This window comes from Hippocampus guttulatus, chromosome 2, assembly GCF_054856545.1.
Source record: "Hippocampus guttulatus isolate MCC_2025c chromosome 2, RoL_Hgut_1.0, whole genome shotgun sequence".
In the NCBI taxonomy this organism is placed as follows: Eukaryota; Metazoa; Chordata; class Actinopteri; order Syngnathiformes; family Syngnathidae; genus Hippocampus; species Hippocampus guttulatus.
The window spans coordinates 35,547,561-35,567,872 of NC_141262.1; the positions used below are offsets into that span (position 1 = coordinate 35,547,561).

General features: G+C 41.7%; 1 protein-coding gene across 1 annotated transcript in view; it reads left to right on the forward strand.

Annotated features, from left to right (window-relative positions):
- The window catches only part of afg2a (AAA ATPase AFG2A), a 138,703-nt gene extending 120,270 nt beyond the window's left edge, over positions 1-18,433 (forward strand). The window contains exon 17 of the mRNA XM_086105891.1: positions 17,967-18,433. Within this exon, the coding sequence (XP_085962017.1) occupies positions 17,967-18,170 (204 nt within the window). The 3' untranslated portion in view covers positions 18,171-18,433. The remainder of the gene's footprint in view (positions 1-17,966) is intronic.
- The last annotated feature ends 1,879 nt before the right edge of the window (positions 18,434-20,312 follow it).

The window sequence follows — 20,312 nt, forward strand, 5'->3', positions numbered from 1 at the left end:
GACTTGAAGTTGCAGAACGGGGGGGGGGGGGTCATCAACAACACTGTTGTCATTTAAAAAAGTATATTAATACATTACTTTCATGCTTTTGTTCTGTTGATGTTTGATATGGACTGTCAACAAATGCAGTTTTTTTTTTTAATGTACCATAGCTCGCGCTGACCTGGCCCTTCTGTCAAATTTTAAAAGTCAATGCGGCCCCCGAGCCAAAAAGTTTGCCCACCCCTGGACGAGAACCATATCTTCCATAGTAGACAGTCCCTGCCCTACCTGTAACTCATTTTGGGATTGGTACGTTATTTGCAGACGAAAACTTTACCTTGAATTGGAACTAAAACCCTCTTTGAGACTACAGAAGGATTGGGCAATTCCGGTCCTCGATGTCCGGGATTCTGGAAGTTTTTATATGACTAGAAATGATCACCAATCTCTGCAGAAGCTGGATCATAAACCTGATCATTTGACTCAGGTGTGTTGGAGCAGTGAGTTACTGTATATAAAACATCCAGGATACCAGCCCTCGAGGATCAGAGTTGCCCATCTCTGGACTACAACCTTCTAACGGAACTATAACCTACTGCTTGGACTGCAACTGTCTCTCTGCACTCTTTTGGGTCCTGTACCTTCTCTCATGACTGAAACCTCTTTGAACAATGAATGACCTTCTCTCAGAAATACAGCCATGTTACTGGACTTGAACCTTCTCTCTGACCTTAGACCATCTCACATCTTAAATCTTTTCTTTGGATGCTAACCTTATTCTGAGGCCTCAAACCTTTTCTTGGTACAAGTACTTTATGTCCTGATGACAACCCTATCTCACGACCACAAACTTCATTTGGGACATGTATCTTCCCTTGGGAATGGTTCCTTCTCTCAGGAATTGTACCTTGGGAATACACTTTTCTCTTGGGACTATAGCCATCTCTCGGAATTACAGCCTACTAAGAAGGTAATGGTCCCCACCTTCTTTTAAGACAAACTTTCTCAGGGCTAAAATCCTCTCTCAAGACTCTAGCTATCTCTCTGGTTGATAACCTTCTCTCTGTACTACAACATTCTCTGGATGAGACATTCTCTCAGAAGGTGATCCTTTCTCTGGACTCGTACCTTCCCTTGGACTAAACCCTTGACTTTGGTGGAGAACCCTTTCTTGAGACCATGAGTGTATCTATAAGTGTGGATCGCCCAATAGTTTTAGATCTTCACATTAGAAATGAATGAAGTTGTTTTGATGCCAATCTGTTTCCCAAATTCAGTTTTGTGTGTATGTGTGTGTGTGTTAATAAGTGTAAGATAAGAAACCTTTATTAGTCTCGCAATGGAGAAATACCCAATTCACAGCAGCAAAGTTATGAAAGGAAGAAGTAGAACAACAAAATATATGAGCTGCTGGAAAGGCAGCCACTCACGCGGCGCCATTTTGAAGTCAAAATAACAAAAATAACACAACACAACACATAGGACACAAACAGTCGTGCAATCTTCACCACTATTCTGCATACACTTTGTTGTCTGAAGCAGTTATAGTGTACAACAGGGAATTAGATTTGTGCACTTCAGAAGTTGTTACTTTATTTAGTTCAGTCCATTGAGTGGCATAAATGTACAAAGCGGATCGCACCACATCCAAAATGATGGCCTTCCTGACATACATGTGTTACAGCATCGGCCTCAAGGTGATATCTATGTATATAGGTTTCGGTTTCCCAGTCGTCATCTGTGGTATGCTTTCAATTGAAGTGTCCTTGTGCCTTTCCAGAATGTCGCGAGGCACCCTCATGATCTGGTGGCTGACCGCAACTGAATGTTTTACAAATGCTCCATTGTGCGATAGACTGGTCTCCTTGCATGCCACGTGACTCCCATTCACAGAATCGCAACAACTACCAAGTCCGACTGGATGATGCTTCACTGTTTTCGTCTATACCGTCCGGAGACATGTTCTGATAAAAAGTCAAGGCAGACCAAACAAGAAATGGTGTAGCTTGTGCCAGTAGCCCAATGTCAGCACTTCGATTAACCAGAGTTACCATTAGCAGAGCATTATGTTACAGATAGCACAAGTACCAACAAATACCTTGTAGCAGAAAATAAGTGTTTTTCTGAGGTATTTCGTGATTCTGTTGATTTTTGGGGAATTATAGTGGCAGATCGAATAGAGCCTGTGTTTATGCAGGTCTCTTTCATCTTGCTGTTGATTTTTCTTTTTCACCTTACTATGTGGATGACCAGCATAGCTTTACCAGAACCTGCATTTACCTGGGTTAATTTTGAAAACATTTACCTTCAACCTCCTTCTGTGGTCATAAGTCAGGTTCAGGACATCTGTAGTAAATCGAGCAAAACAGAGGTTATCAGTGGGTCCTTCTCCTGTCCTGCTTAAAGAAGGCCAAGGCGGCCGTACACCTGGAGGAGGTATGCAGCGATAAACCAATTCCCCCACGCCCCACCCCCACCCCGCTACTGAGTGTTGTGTTTGACATAGGGGTTGTATTGCCTGGTGTCTCATCTGTGGTATGGGTGATTTGCCATCAATGGAGCCCCACGGACGTTCGTTCGAAAACAAGCCACGGCTGATGAGTCTCACCTTTCTGTTTTATTTTTGACATAGCAGCTGCCATAGATCACATTAACCAGATTTACATGTGACGTGAACTTTTCCAATCAGCTGTTTACATGCAACACGTCGTTAATCAGATCGGCCGTATTATAGCCGTGTGACACGCGGAGATTGATGTATACGTCAGTTGATTTATTGAGATAGATTTCATTCGTCTATTTAGCAGAGTAATTGTGATAGTTTTGACACTGTGATTAAAGCCACATCTTTTAGTGGAGAATTTTCATTCAGTTTCAGTAAATCCGGCCATTGTAGTGGATTTCTAGAGGGGAAACTTGGATGGGCTCAAAAAGGCCTGTTTCAGGTCAAAACAGACAAATTCATGCTACGTTACAGGCAGGGGTCCTCGACAGTTTCCCGTGCATCCTGGTATGATTGGCACATCCACTCAATTTCATGTTGATTGGGGAATCTAGTGACTGGTGCTATTTTTTCCCCACTTTACATTGCTTGCTACGGACTGAGAAATGGCTAATTCAATGCAAAACAGCCAAATACCTGTTCAATGTCAAACATGGGTCCATGAGACTTTTTTTGTGCATCTTGTTATATGTTGATCAGAGAAGATATATTGATATATAAATATATATGTATGTGTATGTGTGTATATTGTGAAAGTGTGGTTTGGGGCAAATTTTTCTAACCTCTCCATGGGGGGAAATGAGGAATGGCTGATTTAAACCAATATGGCCGACTTCCTGTTCAGTCTCAGGCATGGGCCCTTTAGACATTTCCATCTCTCATGTTATTGATAAAACTGCTGTGAAGGGCTAAATCTTTTGCAAACACATGGAGGATTTTTTTTTTCAGAGCAGTGGTTGCTCGGTAAACTCACGTGTCTTCCTCCTTTGTGCTAACTTTGTATAAAAATGGCCACAGGCTCCTCTTTCTCCAAACAGAGGTGACATTTGATAGTGTATTAGGCGTGTTGTCAGCAACAACCCCCAAAGGAAAGGTGTGATGATGCTTAGCTGCAGTTGTTTTGCGTTTGTGGTTGGGGGGGGGAAACACCTACAGGATTTATTTCACACCGTTGACTCAGATCAAAGACAACAGACACAACCGACTAAAGATCCATGAATGCTAATATGCTAAAGCTAATGGACAATACATATAAAAAGGAGAAAAGAGCATGGTCATCTTTTTTTTTTTTTTAGGTTCTCTCCAGATTTAAAGTTGGTCAGTTAGAGCTGCAACATAACAGGAGGGTTGTTAAAATGAATCTTTTATAATGACACACACGTGTACAATGCGGTGCAACCACCCACACGGGGAGACAAACAGTTTCCTCTTCACACCTGTTAGTCGGTTACTCGCCTTCTTGTGATTTACAACCTTGTATTTGTCACTGCAAAGATTCTTATCAGCTCCAAAAAATGCATCTATAAACGTCGCGGACGCTCTTTGACAAACAGTAGCTGTGTAGGCATTTAATTGTACTGTAGGGCAACGACTACAATGAAAAATAAACAGCTTCAGAGGAATGCACGGTTGTAAAAAGGACATTTACACAACACCCAATTTTTTTCCTTTGAAACAATACTTATTTGTTTAGTTGGGTTTTTTTACTTCAAATTCCAAGAAATGACACAAATGCTGCAGCAATTTTCAGAATAGTTTTTGCTTTGAATTGTGTTTAATGTCACTCAAATGTTGACAGCTAATGTGAACACTTAATGGGAAACACCATAGCTGACTAATCTAACATCTGTATTTATCAACAGCTTACTGTACATTTGAACAATAAAAAGGTTGCAACACATTCAAGCAGACAATACAAATATACATAGTGGAATATATTATTTATTATATCATTATATAAATTACACTACTGTACAGTTATTTTTTTCCTTTTGTAAAGTACATTACAAATATTTTTTTTAATAATTTGGGCTGGTGGTATAATGGCCAATTTCAATGTGGAAAGATGATTTACATCTACAAGGAAATATGTGAGTCATATGACTCCGCCCCTAACCGTGATTAAAAGCAACACTTGTGGCCTTGGCGGAGGTAATGGACATGTCATTAGTACTGGATGTCGTGTTCAGTCGTCTCATGCAGGCCACCATTTACGTGTTTGTCGATGTGCACTTTGCTTCTCGTGAAAGGGGCGCGGGGGAGGGGAAGAAAAGCACATTTCACTGGTGCACATCACACAGGTGGACTTTTACACACCTTGACGTTAACACACACACACACGCGCACACACACGCACACACACACACACACACACAGGTCACTTGAGTGTGGGTGTGTTTGGTAAATATGCCATCCCTGAATTCCCAGCTCTGCGGAGAATACCGAGCTTTCATTGGTCTGATTAAGGGGCGAGGACAAATATGCCCTTAAAGGCGAGGCCCGCCTATGCCCCCGTACACACGCACACACACACACACACTTAACTTTGTGTAACCCCAACACAGGTGCTACCCCACACGGGTCTTTCCAAAACATACAACCAATCATGTTAATTTTTTTTCTTTTTTTTTTTTGTGTCGCTTAAAAAGGGTGATGTTAACTATTCTGCCACAGTATCTCCGTTATTACTAGTTCACTTGCTAGATAACTTAATATCAAAATAATTTCACTGCTAATGTTATACATATGGCACACAGATATGTAGAGTATTAATATTGCATATTTATAATATGGACATTGTTACACAGGTTGCTGTAAAAAAATAAACATAAATAGATAAATAAAAAACATTTGAAAAATACATACCAATTTTCGAGTAAGAACTTTTTTTTATGGACTAGAACCTTCCCTTGGGAAAAGAACCTTAATTTATGACTACAACCAACACTGGGCAATAGACGCTATTCTTGGGACTCATACCTTCTCTGAGACCCATTATTTTCTGTCTGTACTAGAACCTGTTCTTGGGACTGGAACTCTCTGTCAAGACTAGAACCTTTTTTTCCATACGCCGATGCGGATTTGGAACTGGGAGTCGCGGCTTGGAGTTTGAAGCGGATTACGTGGGACAGGAGAAGTGAACTCATCTCTTTTCGTCAATGGACGCTACAGCTTCGTGTTTGCTTTCAAAACTTAGCTTGTAGCAGACGTGTGCACATTTTCAGCATGACGTCTCTGATCCACTGGTGAAAGGACACTTTGATCCTCTCCTCTTTCATCTAGAACCGCTTCAGACAACAAAGTGTATGCAGAAAAGGGGTGAAGATTGCACGACTGTCTGTGCCCTATGTGTTGTGTTGTGTTGTGTTGTTTTTGTTATTTTTGACTTCAAAATGGCGCCACGAGAGTGGCTGCCTTTCCGGCAGCTCCTATATTTTGTTGTTCTACTTCTTCCTTTCATAACGTTGCTGCTGTGAATTGGGAATTTCTCCATTGCGAGACTAATAAAGGTTTTCTTATCTTATCTTACTAGTACCTTTTCTCAGGAATAAAATCTCTAGAACTTGTGGTGACCGCTGGCCCACATACGCTCACCGACTTCCCAACGGCTGTGTATGAGTCGCTACTACAAACGATGACTTCTGAACGTTGACATTGTATCATATTCATTTGGTGAAAAAATGGATGATTGCCTTTTTTTTTTTTTTTTTGGGATGCGCCACGCATGCATTGCGTTGCTTAGCATCCTCGTCCTCCCTCAGTTATGTCACTGTATTGAGCACCGCATTCTGATTAAATTGCTTGTATTGGATCTATTAAAAAGCGAATGCAAAAACATGCACTCCTTCAAAGTAGCCTTTAGATGAGCCGGCCGGGCACACGTCACTAGCGAAGATCAGTATGACTTCCGGATCCACGAGGCAAGTTAATTTCACGGTCCAATTTAATGCATCTCTGTGTGGAATTCACGTGTCATGAAAACATTGCGATCCAGAAATGAGGGTCGCCTTCAGACTTCACCGAAACATGCCTCTTTAGTGGTTACGCATGGTGGGTTTTTCAAAAGTCTGGACGGGAGCGTCACAAAGTATAAGGATTATGAGAAAAAAAAATTCAAATCATAATAAATGTTGTTTTGAGCTTTTAAATGAACATTGTTTGCACTGTCTCTTAAGTTATGTCACTTATCAGTTACGAGAATATACCCCTAAAACGTTCTGGACCAAGGAACATTTTTCTCCAGACCTTCCCTTGGGACCAAAACCTTCTTTCAGGATTGCAAACTTGTTTTTTCCTTCTGCTCATTCCTTTTCTCACGACTGCAAACTTTTTTTCAGGATGAGAACCTTGTCTTGTAATAAGATCCTTTTCTTGGGACTCGATCATATACTGTACTAAAATCGATCATTGGGACTTGAATCCACCCCTGAGAATACAGTTTTCTCTCAGGACTCGAACCTTCTATCTGGACTGAAACCTTAAATTGAGACTTGAACCCTCTCTTTGGACTAGAACCCTCTCTGGGGACAACTTGTGTCACGACTCGACCTCCTCATCATTGGACGAGAATATTGACAGGGGACTAGTACCTTATATCAGGACCGGAACTTTCTCTCTGGTCTAGTACCTTCTCTTGGGGCTACAACTTATATTTGGGACTAGATCGTAATTCAAACAGGTTAAATTGGGGTCAGCGCACACCTGCCACCATTTCAAATGTGTCTAATGAACCCCAAATAAAGTTCCGATATTCTAGTTCTTGGATCTGATTGATTCATTGGGAACAGAGCCACATCCTCAATTATATGAGGCTGGGCACACTTAGCTCTGTTGGTTATTTTTACTTGCCCTTCTCAAAAAGATGTCTTTTTCCAGTTGAGTTATACAGGTCACATCACTGGTGGAATAACAACCGTCGAAATGATTTGTCAAGGTCTGATTTCTGTTATAGCACCAAAAGCTGTCTTTTGAACAAGGCTGTGTAGAGTTTAATAACCGCCGAATGTATATGTCATGTACGGTATGCACTGCAGCAATGTCTCTCTATTCTATTCTTCTTTGGTGGCATAGCTTTGTGCTGTCACACTTTCATCATCGCGCACACACGCACACACGCACACACGTGACTATTCCGGACTCCTCTCTCTCCACGCGGCGTTTTTTTTTTTTTTTTGCGGCGGGTCCGTGTTTGCGTTGGAACAGCATGCCGCGCAGATGCTTCCTCTTCGGCTTTTTAGAGGATCAAACCTTTTTTTATTTTTGGCTGGCCGTGTGTTCCATCATCCATCCATTTAGATAGTATTTCATAACTACAAGATGCAATTTCTGTGCTCAGCGGCTCGTGTGAATGCAAATAGGTGGTGACTGAGAAAGACTGAATTATTTGACTCATAGGATTTTCTCGAAATGTAATGGGGAACTCGCTTTGACTTCACATATTTTTGCCACTGTAACTTGGGACCAATTACTCTTATAGGATACAAGATTGATCACGAGAGAGAAATGTAAAAGCAGCAGGTAACGCGATACTCGGGATGGGCGAGTAGCGACACCAGGTAATCGGTATGGGACCAGTGTTGTCCTTATCTCAATGTCATGGGTACTCATGAATGATGCCAATACCAGCCAATCATACTGACAAGCAAGGCAAACAGAACATTTTCGTGTGTGAATTTCCATTCTCCCATATGCCCATGAAGATGCAATGTCTGTAATAAAGAAGGCTGTTCGAAAACCGAAACTATGGCTCCCATTATAATCAAGGTAAGAAATTTTAATCAGTTCCAAGTCGAGAAAACAACTTTTTTTTAAAGCATTTTTATTTCTTTACAATTTTACACCACAAACTGTATACAGATGTAATATGTAAACTACTGTACAAACATTTTGTATGTTTTATTTTGACCAATTTTAACAAACATTAACATTGTAACATAAAAATTCAAGTAAGATCTCTCTTTTTCTCTCTCTCATTGTGACAATTGCAGATTAAATTCTTTTACACCTTGAACTAATAAAGCCTAAAGTAATGGCTGTAACTATGGACTCTCTGTCTGCAACCCTACGCTACGGTACGAGGTAACATCCTTCCATTCCTTTTCTGAACCGCTTTATCCACACAAGTCCAGTCTCGTCCATATTAAAAGTTTGCTGGGGAAGATATTCCTCGGCCTTGATGAACTTTTCAAACTCAACTTTAAAGTTTAAACTTTTCGGCAGGTTCCTTGACTGAACTGGCTGCCTCCCCATGACGAATCACGGAGCGTATCCCACTTCTTTTCCTGAACTTTTTGAACCATCCTCTGCTTGCTTTAAAATCAAACTCTTCACGAGCAATGCTAAAATCCTTTTTTTATCAAATGTCCATACAATAGTCTTGCTTTGCCACAAATCGTATGTTGTCTAAGACTGTCCCCTGCTAGCTGTTTCTCATTTTTGAAAATAAGCAAAAGTTTCTCCACTTCCTCTAATATTTGTGGCCTTTGTTTGCTAAACACATGAGATCCTTTAGCCATATCACTGACTTTAAGATGGTGTTTCTTTTTTAGGATGCTGCTGATTTCGGCATGCCCAACTCCTTAGCCAACACACACATGCAATCCTGATTCATATTTCACTATCAAATCTTTCTTAAATTCAATAGTTTTGCGCACTATTTTCCTCTTTTTTTTCACTAGCTTTACTACTTCCACTTGCTTTTTTTGGTGCTGATACACAATGCAGAAATAACAGTCTGATTTGCGTAGATGTCAACAAACACGATGCTTTTTTAAAAATCTTTATTGAACACGGCCGCTCGCATTGGACGCTCTCTTTTAAAAAATTCTTTATTGAACACTGTCGCTCACAATGGAACGCTACACGATGAAGCGTCACTTCTTCGTGTAAGGAAGGCGAGAGGAGTCGAGCGGCGCGTTCAAGTGCGCTCAGTTTGGTCGAGAACCGAATTTCGGTCGTAATCCACGGCATAAAAAAAGGTCTGAATTTTTGGTCGAAAACAGAGCCGTTCGAAACCGAGGTTTGACTGTATTTAACCATGTACTCATATAATTTTTTTGGTCAGTCCTCATCCTCAAATCCATCAAGGTCCTAATCTTTTGTATCCAAAATTAACACGTGGGGTTCCCCGTCGAACACGCCAGGTTCCCTCTCGTCATTGTCAGTCAGTCTCGTTGTCTCCTTGCTGTGCGGCTCCTCAGAAATGACGCCAGCTTTTGCGTAACCTCGAACAACAATGCAAGCAGACACAATAGCCCGAGGATCCACAATTCATTCACAAATTCGCCTGCCACTGCTTCCCAGTCTTAGCTAAAGCTGTGTTCACCATCGCTCCCAAACCACTCGCAACTTTACTTTGGCCGTTTCTGTCCATTACCATGGCAACCAAACACAACCGTAAAAGCCGACTTCACGCACCCCGTTGTGCGTATTGCTCCCGTGCTGGTCCCCTTCTTCTATTTCACCGGGATGTCGAAGTGAGCGGCACCTCGTCCATGTTGGTGATGTGGTTGGTTGGCAATGTATATATATATATATATATGTTGTTTTTTTTTCAAAATACAAAGTTTGCTTGTCCCTCATTACTTGCCGTAGCCCAAAGGGATCTGTCAGAATGCGGGGATTGGTTGAGAAAAATGAAAGCCAAGCAAGTAAAGGATTAAAATCTCCCACAAAGCATCTTAATTTAATGCAACGCAGAACATTACTCGTGTTACTGCAGTAGGAGTGGACGATGGCCGTCTTTTCTTTGTAATCCGCCGGAATTTGCTGCGCTACGGCCGTCCTTGCCCGGATGGATAGATGGTGCTGTTTCGTAAAACAAAAGCACCAAGCACCATGGATGAGTTGATCTTGAATTCTCTCGCGTTTGTTCGAGGTCCTCCGCGTAACTGATAGCCCGCAGTTTAAACTGTGCTTCGTAAGCATGTCTCTTTGTAAGTGCCATTTTCGGGATGTTGTTTTGCACAATGCACGTACCGGCACCTACTGGGGGCGTGCCTTGAGCATCCTCTTTCATGCCCAACCTTCCCACTTTAACATTCGCATGCTGTCCGCAGTTACGGCCGCTTTTCCTCTACATGAGCAGCGTGTCGACACATCAGTCAGTTAAGCGGACCCCTAATCAGTCACACAACACCATGGACAGTCGGTGCATCCACAAGGTGACCATTGTGGAGAAAATTTAAGACTTTTAATGTTGTACATGAAGATAAGGTTTAATTTAATGCTTAGAGTGCATTGTTAGTTTGTACGGATGCTATTTTTGTGAACTGGATTTGGGTAGTGTGAAGACTTGCTGCCTCTGGTGGTGGATTTGGTACTCTGTATCTTGGAGTACTCAAGAGTGAATACTGTACTCATAATGGTATCGGTCTGAAAATGAAAGTGGTATTATAAATCCCTCGTGTTACCCAAAACAAGGAAGAACGCATCCAAAGCGGGCGTTACACAAAGACACCGGACAATATTGTAGCTTTAAAACTTTGGACTTGGCTCCAAACTCAAACGGTTAAGACTTGAGACTTCCTCCCACCTTCCTCAGTCCTCTCTCCTGTAAATGTGAGCGATTGTCTGCGAGGGTGAGGCTGGCAGCAGGGGGAGGACTGGACGTCGCCGGCTGTAGACACAAGGGCGGATTGATAGTAAACACACACACACACACACACACAGTGGATGTGCTGCTCACAGGCCCTTCATTAAGGCTGTCTGATACGCTCACTGAGCGCCTTTGTTGCTAGAGGAAGCCAGAAAAGTACACCAGACTGATTTGAGCCCTTATGTATGTGCTGCCTGACGCGATTAGGCAGCTCACTTTTTTATTTTCTTAGCAGCCCCAAGGGAAAGGTTTATTTTTGCACAGGTAGGGCAGGGGCAATCTTTGTGCAGCACATGAATACAGGGCTGGCAACACAGCAACTTTAGCATTTTTTATTTTATTTTTTTAACATGCTACACTAAGTTTTAGCTAAGTGGTCAAGCAAAATGGTGCAGTGCATTTTGTTTTATATTATTTCGACTTTAGATTTAGATTTTTATCCTTTGGTAACAATTATTGCTTGGCATTGTAGGTAGCAGCCTAAGCATATTTCTTTTCTATTTTCAAATTCATCGTTTTTTTTCATCGAGTGGAGACAAACGCGTTTGAAATATTTCGTACTTTTTTATTTTGTCATTTATTGTTTATTTTTTGTTGAATCTTTTTTTTGTTGCAATTTACTTGATAGTGTCTCCATAGAACAGGAAGACGCAGTAGCTTCAGAAAATGAAAGGGGGGAAAAAATATAGCTTTTTATGATTTGCAACTTTATTTTTTGTTACATTTATTGAAGTTATTATTATTTAGTTACGTCGGAACAATTTAGTTTACAACAACCCCACAGAACTTTAAGACAGCACAGCATAGCAAAAAATAAATGAAAGGAAAAAATATGTAGTTACATGTTCAGGCAAAATAGTCATTTATTTGTAAAAAAAAAATTTATATTTTATTCCACTTTTTAATTCATCCTTTTTATTTGTTGTTCAAGCACAATGTAACATTTTTATATGAACATTAAATTATTACTCCAGTGGTTAGCACGTCGGCTTCACAGTGCAGAGGTACCGGGTTCGATTCCAGCTCCGGCCTCCCTGTGTGGAGTTTGCATGCTCTCCCCGGGCCTGCGTGGGTTTTCTCCGGGTGCTCCGGTTTCCCCCCCACATTCCAAAAACATGCATGGCAGGCTGATTGGACGCTCTAAATTGTCCCTAGGTGTGAGTGTGGGCGTGGATGGTTGTTCGTCTCTGTGTGCCCTGCGATTGGCTGGCAACCGATTCAGGGTGTCCCCCGCCTACTGCCCGGAGACGGCTGGGATAGGCTCCGGCACCCCCCGCGACCCTAGTGAGGATCAAGCGGTTCGGAAATGGAATGGAATGGAATTATTACTGTTATATACTGTATGTATTTTTATGTTTGTCAAATTTTGTTTACTTTAATGCAAACGTGTAATGACAAAAGCGGTCCTCGTGTCTCGGTCCTGGCTGCTCAGTACAATGTGGCTAATTGTGACAAATAAAAACAAAACAAAACCAGAAGAGGTGGAGCCTACCCTTCTGCATTAACAGAGGAAGCGTAACATTCCAGCGTTGTGACATTTGAACGAGGTTAGGGCACGGGCGGCTGTGTGGGAGGTGCACGCGCAGGCACCGGTGCGCCTCGCGGCCACGGCGCTAGCCCGGACGCACAGCGACGGCCTTTCTGCTCCGCTGCTCAGCGGCACGCGCGCGCACACACACACACACACACACACACACTATTCTGTCCGTTAGCCTCGTAGGCTAGTGCAAAGGCGACGCTTCAACGAGCGCGAGTCACAAATGTCAAGGCAACACAATGTTAACGTGACACCCAGTAAAAGGAAGAACACGCGCAAAGTGGGGTTACACAAAAATACCCGACACGATTGCAGCCTTATAACAGGCTGGGGAAAAAAGAGCTCCCATTACTTCCTTTCTTGCCTCCCTTCTTCCTTTGTTTTTCCTTCATTCATTCTTTCCTTCCTCCCTTCATTCTTTCCATCTTTCTTTCATTCTTTTCCTTCCTTCCTTTGCCACAGACAGCAGGCTTCTCGTTCTTCCTTCATTCCTAAACTTCCTTCTTTCTTTCCCTGCTTTGTTCTACCTTCCTTTCCTCAGAGCCGCTTATTTTTTTCTTCCTGCCCTCTTTTGTCTGCCTGCTTTTCCTTTGCCTTCTTTCCTTCTTTTGTCCTCCATTCCTGTCTTCTGTTTACTTCCCCCCGCCCTACTTTTTTCCTTAATTCTTTCCTCCTTTCCTACCTTCCTTCCCCACGGACCAGATTTTTTTTCCTGTCATCTTTTTTTCGTCCTTACATACTTCCTTCCCTCTGTCCTTCCTTTCATCCTTCCGTCTTCCCTCGGACCAAGTTTATTGCCAGGTATTATCTCCATCCTGACCTCCTTCCTTCCATTCTTCCTCCCTTCCTTTCCTGCCTTCCATTCCTTGCTTCTTTCCTTCATGCCTTACTCAAATAAATAAATGGGAAAAGTAACAAAATATGGCTATGGTGATCCACATCCAAGTCAAATCTGAATACATCAGATTGATGATTGGCGAAAAGTGTTGAGTCATGACAGCCCAGATTAATTATAGTCTCGTTTTTTTTTCCATTGGAATGCGGATTGATTTTTCATTCCCGTGGCATGAAAAACATCGGCAATCACTTAAAAGTCTTGATGCAGTGCGGCAGGCTGTATGCACCCGTCAGCTGCTGGCTGCGCAATGGCAAAGCAAATGAGAGGCCGGGCTAATCATCAAGGGGCTCTCAGTTCTGAGATTTGCTGACTCAAGACTCAAAACGTTGGCCTGATAGCGAGTCTACAGCAGTGCTTTTTTTTTTTTAATTTTCATTTTTTTGATGATGAAGCAAAAAATAAAAAATAAACCAGCCAACAGTAAGCGTCTCTGTGCTAGTACATGGGTTAAACACTAAATGCCTGTGAGTGATGGAGGCCTCGATGGTCTCTGAATCTTGCTCTTGACAGCGTGTTTATTTGCTGACAATACAAATATGAGACCGATTTTATCACCGGACCTGACGGCAATCAGCCTGCAACCCCGTGCATGCCGCCACACAATTTTGGGATACAGTGAACCCTCATTTATCACGGGGGTTATGTTCCAAAAAGAACCCGTGATAGGCGAAATCTGTGTAGTAGTCAGCTTTATTCTTTACAGTTATTATACAATACTGAACTATGTGTACAATGAAGAGACGATTGCTCTAAGACTGCAACGGAAGCTCAGCGTCCCCTAAAATGTCAAAAAGTAAGTGATCAAATATGCGTGTGTACGTACAATTGTGTGGACATGTCATTGACTAAATATGCGCTCAACTTTTGTTCCGAATCAGCTTCTTACTACCGGTTACGACGCGACTCTCTTCTCATTCATTCCCGCAGCTTCGCTGTGCTTTAAACTGTGTGGACGCTGGGCGTCTCGAGAGTTCAGAGCCCGTTGTCCCAATGCATTGAAACGAGACGAGTCATTGGATAAATGCTGGTTTTGTCCCGCCCATCGGACGCTCGGCTTTTCTGGATGATCTGTCTGAGGCTGAATCTCTTTTTGATTGACAGCGAAATGAGCCAATCACCGATCTCATGGTGAAGGCATCCTTTTCATTTTTTTGAAAAGGAACGGAGAGTAGAATTTACGTATAAATAAACGGACACATTTTATGATGTAGGCCAAAATTGAGCTTCCCCTCCTTGACAGACCGGCACCCGCCACTGAAACAATGAAACCAAAGACCAAAAATTTGCAAAGGTAAATTTGGCAAGCTGTACAGAGACGAGGTGCGGAGACTGTTCACGTTGGTCAGTCCCTTAGCCAATCAGGATGCAGAACACAAATCACTGTTTTTATAAAAGCATTTAAAAAAACTGCACTAAAAAAATCCGTGAAACAGCGAACTCGCGGAAGGCGAACCGCGTTATCGCCATGGTTCACTGTATTTTGTCTCCCATTTGGCATCACTGGCTTCTGGCCTGCCGTGTCCTGTATAGTACAAAAGTCATTTTACAGTCCTCTTTTTTGAACTGCGATTGTTTTGATAGCTGTCCCCCCCCCCCCCCCAATTTAAAAAAAAAAAAGTTGTTTTCATTGTTCTAGTAAGAAGGTGACAAATGTTTTGGGCTAGACTAATGGGCAGTGTGATGGCTGTCAAAATAAGTTTCTAACTGACCATTTCCTGCCAAGGTATGAAATAATACAGTGTCGACAAAGGGAGAGACAAAGTTACTCATTAGACTCACCTAACATTACCATGTCGTATTTCTTTACTTTGATGAGAAGGTGACACCAGAACTTCAGCTGGAAATCGTTCACCGCTAAAGGCAGTGACCATGAATCACCTTGAGGTCACAGCAGTGAGCAACGTTTATCAAGACTGAAATAAGCAGCACATACTTTTTGGCCACAGTGGCCACTCACTCAAGCACGCATTGTGCATGTAACAAAACTGATAGTCAACGATTAATAAAATACTGGCGGACATCTAATCCTACCACCCGACAATTCGCCTGAGTCCTGAGCAACCGTGATGTCATTTTCAATTGACAGCAAGAGGCAAAATGGCCGCCCGCTGAAATGGATAAAAATGGCTGGATTTTGCTTCATAACTCAAATGAAAATGAGACTCAAATGGACTTTCAAGTTCTGAGGTTGAGAAACTTGTTAAGATGATATTTTGCTGTTTAGGGATGTTGCGGTGAAAAACTGGATCACTTGGTTCCACACGTCCCGTTCTCTTGCTGGTGTATACTGTGCCTTCATTGTTTGGAATCATTTTTACTGACAGGTGACTGAACCTCCTGAAATTGTTTGAATGATAGGAAATTTTTGCTTGAAATGAGCCTGGCCTCGTGTGTTTCCTAAATCATGTCGCTGGAAACAGAAGAGGGTGGGGAGTAGACCTCACATCCTGGCATCTGCGAAGCACCTGTCCCGAACTGTGTATGCTATGCCAGCTTGGCCCAAGCACGTTGAAGAGACCAAGCGAAACAGATTTGAAGATCTTTCCAAAATAAGCCTACACAACCTCTCTGGAGTTGATTCGTCGCCGTCCATCAACCAATATACCTGTATTTTTTTGGTGTGTTAAACATCAGTCGCAGTTTTGTTTAGATCACGTTCAAATATTGCTTGTCTGTAACAGAACTTGAGATGGCACAAACATTTCAAAGCTGGCTTCAACTTTGACTAAAGGTCAAAGTACAGGCCCTGGTTTGCACGCAAAGTGGCGGCATCCAAAAATGCTGATTTCCTCTTTAGTTTCTGGCACGGGTCCTTGAGACTTTTTCGCTTATCTCGTTATGATAAACTTGTTCACCAAATGTTATTTTGATTGGTTAGACTGTTACAGAGAACTTTTTTTAAGGACTTTAATATCAAAATATTACGCCCCCCAATTGTGTAAAAATATGGTTTGATTCATATGAGATTATGTTCAGGCATCCTGCCCCCCAACCCCCCACCCTCTTGAACAAGGTAGGTGTTAGTTTTTGGGAAGATTCAGAATTTTATTCTGTACTTTATTCACATAACATAAATGTTTCTCTTAATTGTTCAACACTTTATAACGTTACTTTCAAATAGACCATTTAAAATTCCTCTGTCATGTACGAGTTCACCTGTTAAATCTGACTGGCAATGGGATCATGAAAGGATCCTTGGAAAAATGTCTCTCCTGTAAGGGCTTCCTGGACCTGCAAAGTTTGCGAGGCCCTGTCCTGAATGCGTGTAATTCAAAGCAAGGAGGCCGTGTTTGCACTTTAGACACAGCCACATCCCAAATGTTGCCTCAACACATATTTGAGTGACAGGGGGCTGCTTTGGAAGCAGACATAATCCCGTTAGATCAAGTCCACCTCCAGAGGACACCGGCGAAATGCTACGCTCGAGAAAGGATCTCAAGTGTAATCCGAGAAGTCGAATACCAGCAATCAGTGTTTTTCATACACGGAGAGTGACCGATATACCGTATGTCATCATGAAACTTTGAGATTGCACTGTTGAGGCCAACATTTCTTTTTGGCCTAAAGATTCTTTATTGAAATTAAAAACATTGTTTTTTTACAATTACAAAAAGTGAGCGCCAACCTCCACTTTGAATCCCACGTCATTTTTGTTCATTTCTATCAATGTGATCAAAGTCATTTGTACAGTTCCGAACAAGACTTAAATCTTGAACATATTCTCATAAAATGACAACTTTAATCACATTCACATTTTTTTCTAAAAATATCCAGTTACAATCTCGAAAATTAAGTTAACCCCCACTTTCACGAAACTACAAATAATCAAAGCCCACACAAAATGGTCTGCAATTTCCTATAGGTGCCACAAGGTGGCGGCTAAGCATTTTAAAAATTTAGACAAGGCTATGGCTTGACGACAAATTCTTCATTCATTTCAACGTAGTTGCCTCACCCAAAAGTGCCACAAGATCATATTTTTTATTTGAGACATGGCTTTTGCCTCACCACAAAAACAGCATTTCGCCCACTTTTAGTGGGGTTTTTTTCCTCATAGACGACATCAGTCAGAAATATGGTCCGAACAATGGTTGAAAAAGAATGACTCCGATTTTGTTAACTTTTGTTTGAAACTGAGGGGTGCGTATCATTTTTAATTTTCATGTTTGGTAAAAATTTGGAAAATAAAATGGAAGGATTAAAAACATCAAATAGTCATAATCTGAAAAATCTATTTAAATGAAACATTACAATTATTATTGTTTTGTTTTTAGTTTTTCGATAGCATTAGATTTGTGAAGGTGTCCCGTCACATTATTCTTATGTGTTTAGTTGTATGCTTATTTCCATTGTGTCACTAACGTCGATGGGCCTCTCACTAGACTGCCCATGTGACCGTGCATGTGGTGTGTGTGTGTGTGTGTGTGTGTGTGTCTGCTTCCTGTCCCAGATAACAGCAGTATGCCGAGAGGCCGCCCTGCTAGCCCTGCAGGAGGACATGAAAGCCGAGCACGTGGACGCCAGCCATTTCCAGAGCGCCCTCGCCGCCGTGAGGCCACGCGTCCCCGACGCTCTGCTCCAGTCATACGTCGCCTACCAGCAGCGGCACGCCGCCGCCATCACCACCCCGCCTTCTTTTCTGCCCCCCCTCTGATGTCTTATTATTGCTTGCCATCATGTGCTGGCTCTAAATCATCCTATCATGTCAAATACAGTACATTATCCATGAGTCGACATAATGGTAACATCAACTGTAAAAATTCCATAAGCAGGATTTTTTTTTTCATATTCATTCATCACAATAGTGTGTGCACACAAACGGATTATCATCATTTTGGACATTTTTAACTGAAAATATGTCATGTCCATTTATATTGAACAGCAACATTGGAATAAATGCATTTGTGTTTTGGGTTAGTTTGGTCTTGTTTGTCCCAATCAAGCAATAAAAACTAATGTGAGATGTATGACCCCTCTTCCCAAAAATTTATTGTTTGGGGTTCCCAAGTTGCCAAATTCTGAATCCTAATTGTAAAAAATAAAATTTAAATTGACCAAATTTGGACAAATCAAATAAAATTGAAGATAAAATGAAATATGGACACTAGTGCAGTGAGATTTCTTCTTTATACGTACATTTTTTTTAAAAATTGTATATTTAATCTGTCCATCAATTATCCAAACAGTTTATCCTCACAAGGGCCGTGGGTGCACTGGAGCCTATCCCAGCTGTCAGTGGGTACACCCTGAACTGGTGGCTAGCGCAATGGCAGGGCTATATTTAATATAGAATTCAGTCATACCTCTTTTTTAAAAATGTTCCCAACTTTTTAGGGAGCTAGTAACCACAGTCAGATATTTTATGTGTTAAAATTATTCAATGCATAGCTCGATAACATAATTGACACATTATCGTTTAAAATGAAAAAACAAAACAAATGAATCCAAAATTAAATTTTAGGCATATATTTTGTACTAGCTATGACAGATCCATCCATGTATTTAATTGAAAGCAAAAATCAATAAGGTCCGCCCCCTCCCATAGAACTAAAGGACGAAGCAGTCGACCTCTTGTTCATGTAGTTTCCCCTGGTCCTCCATTTTGTGTCTTGTCTTACGTCCAGTGAGCCTTCATGGCGACACCGTCGGCCATCTGTCGATCTGTAGCAGCAACACCAACTCCATCAACCACTAAACTTCTTCAAAACTCTTAACAACTCTTGTTGTCTTCTTTTATGACTGCGTCTATAAGTGTGCGTGAATGTGTGTGCGCGCGCGCGTCTGTCGCGGCAGCGAAGCTTACGGGAGGTCCATTCTTTCCTCGTGTATGGAGTGTTCCATTTGAATGGCAGCCCCATTGACTTTGTATTGAACTTCCCCTTTTCTCATGGATCCGGATGTAGCGCATCCGCGACTCCAATAAAAGCAGACAGTCGGGGACACGGGTGGGGGAGGGGCTGAGCAGAGTGGCGGGGGTGAGGGGGCTTTTCCGACTCACGCCCTCCCCGCGCTTCTTTTTTTTTTAAGGTGGACCGAAACTGATGTGAGCGGCAGGCGTTCCACTGGGAGACGAAATCTTACATTATCCGTTCACAAAACAGGCATTGATTTATTTCAAACAATATATTGTGAAGTTTATCGAGCATTAAATCTATTTTTCTTTTTAAATCACAGTTAATTGAGCCATGATTAAAACCTATGCAATAAATATGTATGTAATTAAATGATCAGTTTCTCTTTTTATGGATTTTATTTGTCATTATTCGAAAACCTATGCTTTAGTTAAAATTGATGTTTCTATTATTATTATTTTCTAATTAACTAATACGTGTTATTTTGATTATGAATATGAACTATGTAATGTGTAGTCATCAATGCTTCAATAATTAGGCCCATTTAAAGAAAACCAGCAGAGATAATTCGTCTCAGTCGCTTAATGATTTCTATTTTTAAGATTAGTTGAAAAAAATACATTTCCATTATTATTCAGATTTTGTCCGAATGAATAAATACACTTCAACGTCAGTGAATAATGTCTATCTTTCTTTTGTATGTGCCATATTTAACGTTTATGTTTCAATGGCGACTCGGGTGTTGTTAAATCCAAACTAGCCTTATGTAAATAAAAATGGTGAGTCGTAGTGAATTCTACAGGGGTGACTTGGTAACACGTTTTCGCAACATGTTCCAGTACAGTAAACTCCCCACGAGTCCTTCTTACCAAAAATGACAAAGGCGGCGAGAAAGGCCCAAAGGGGGGGGGGGGGGGGGCGTGTTTCGACAAGTGCGTCACTTG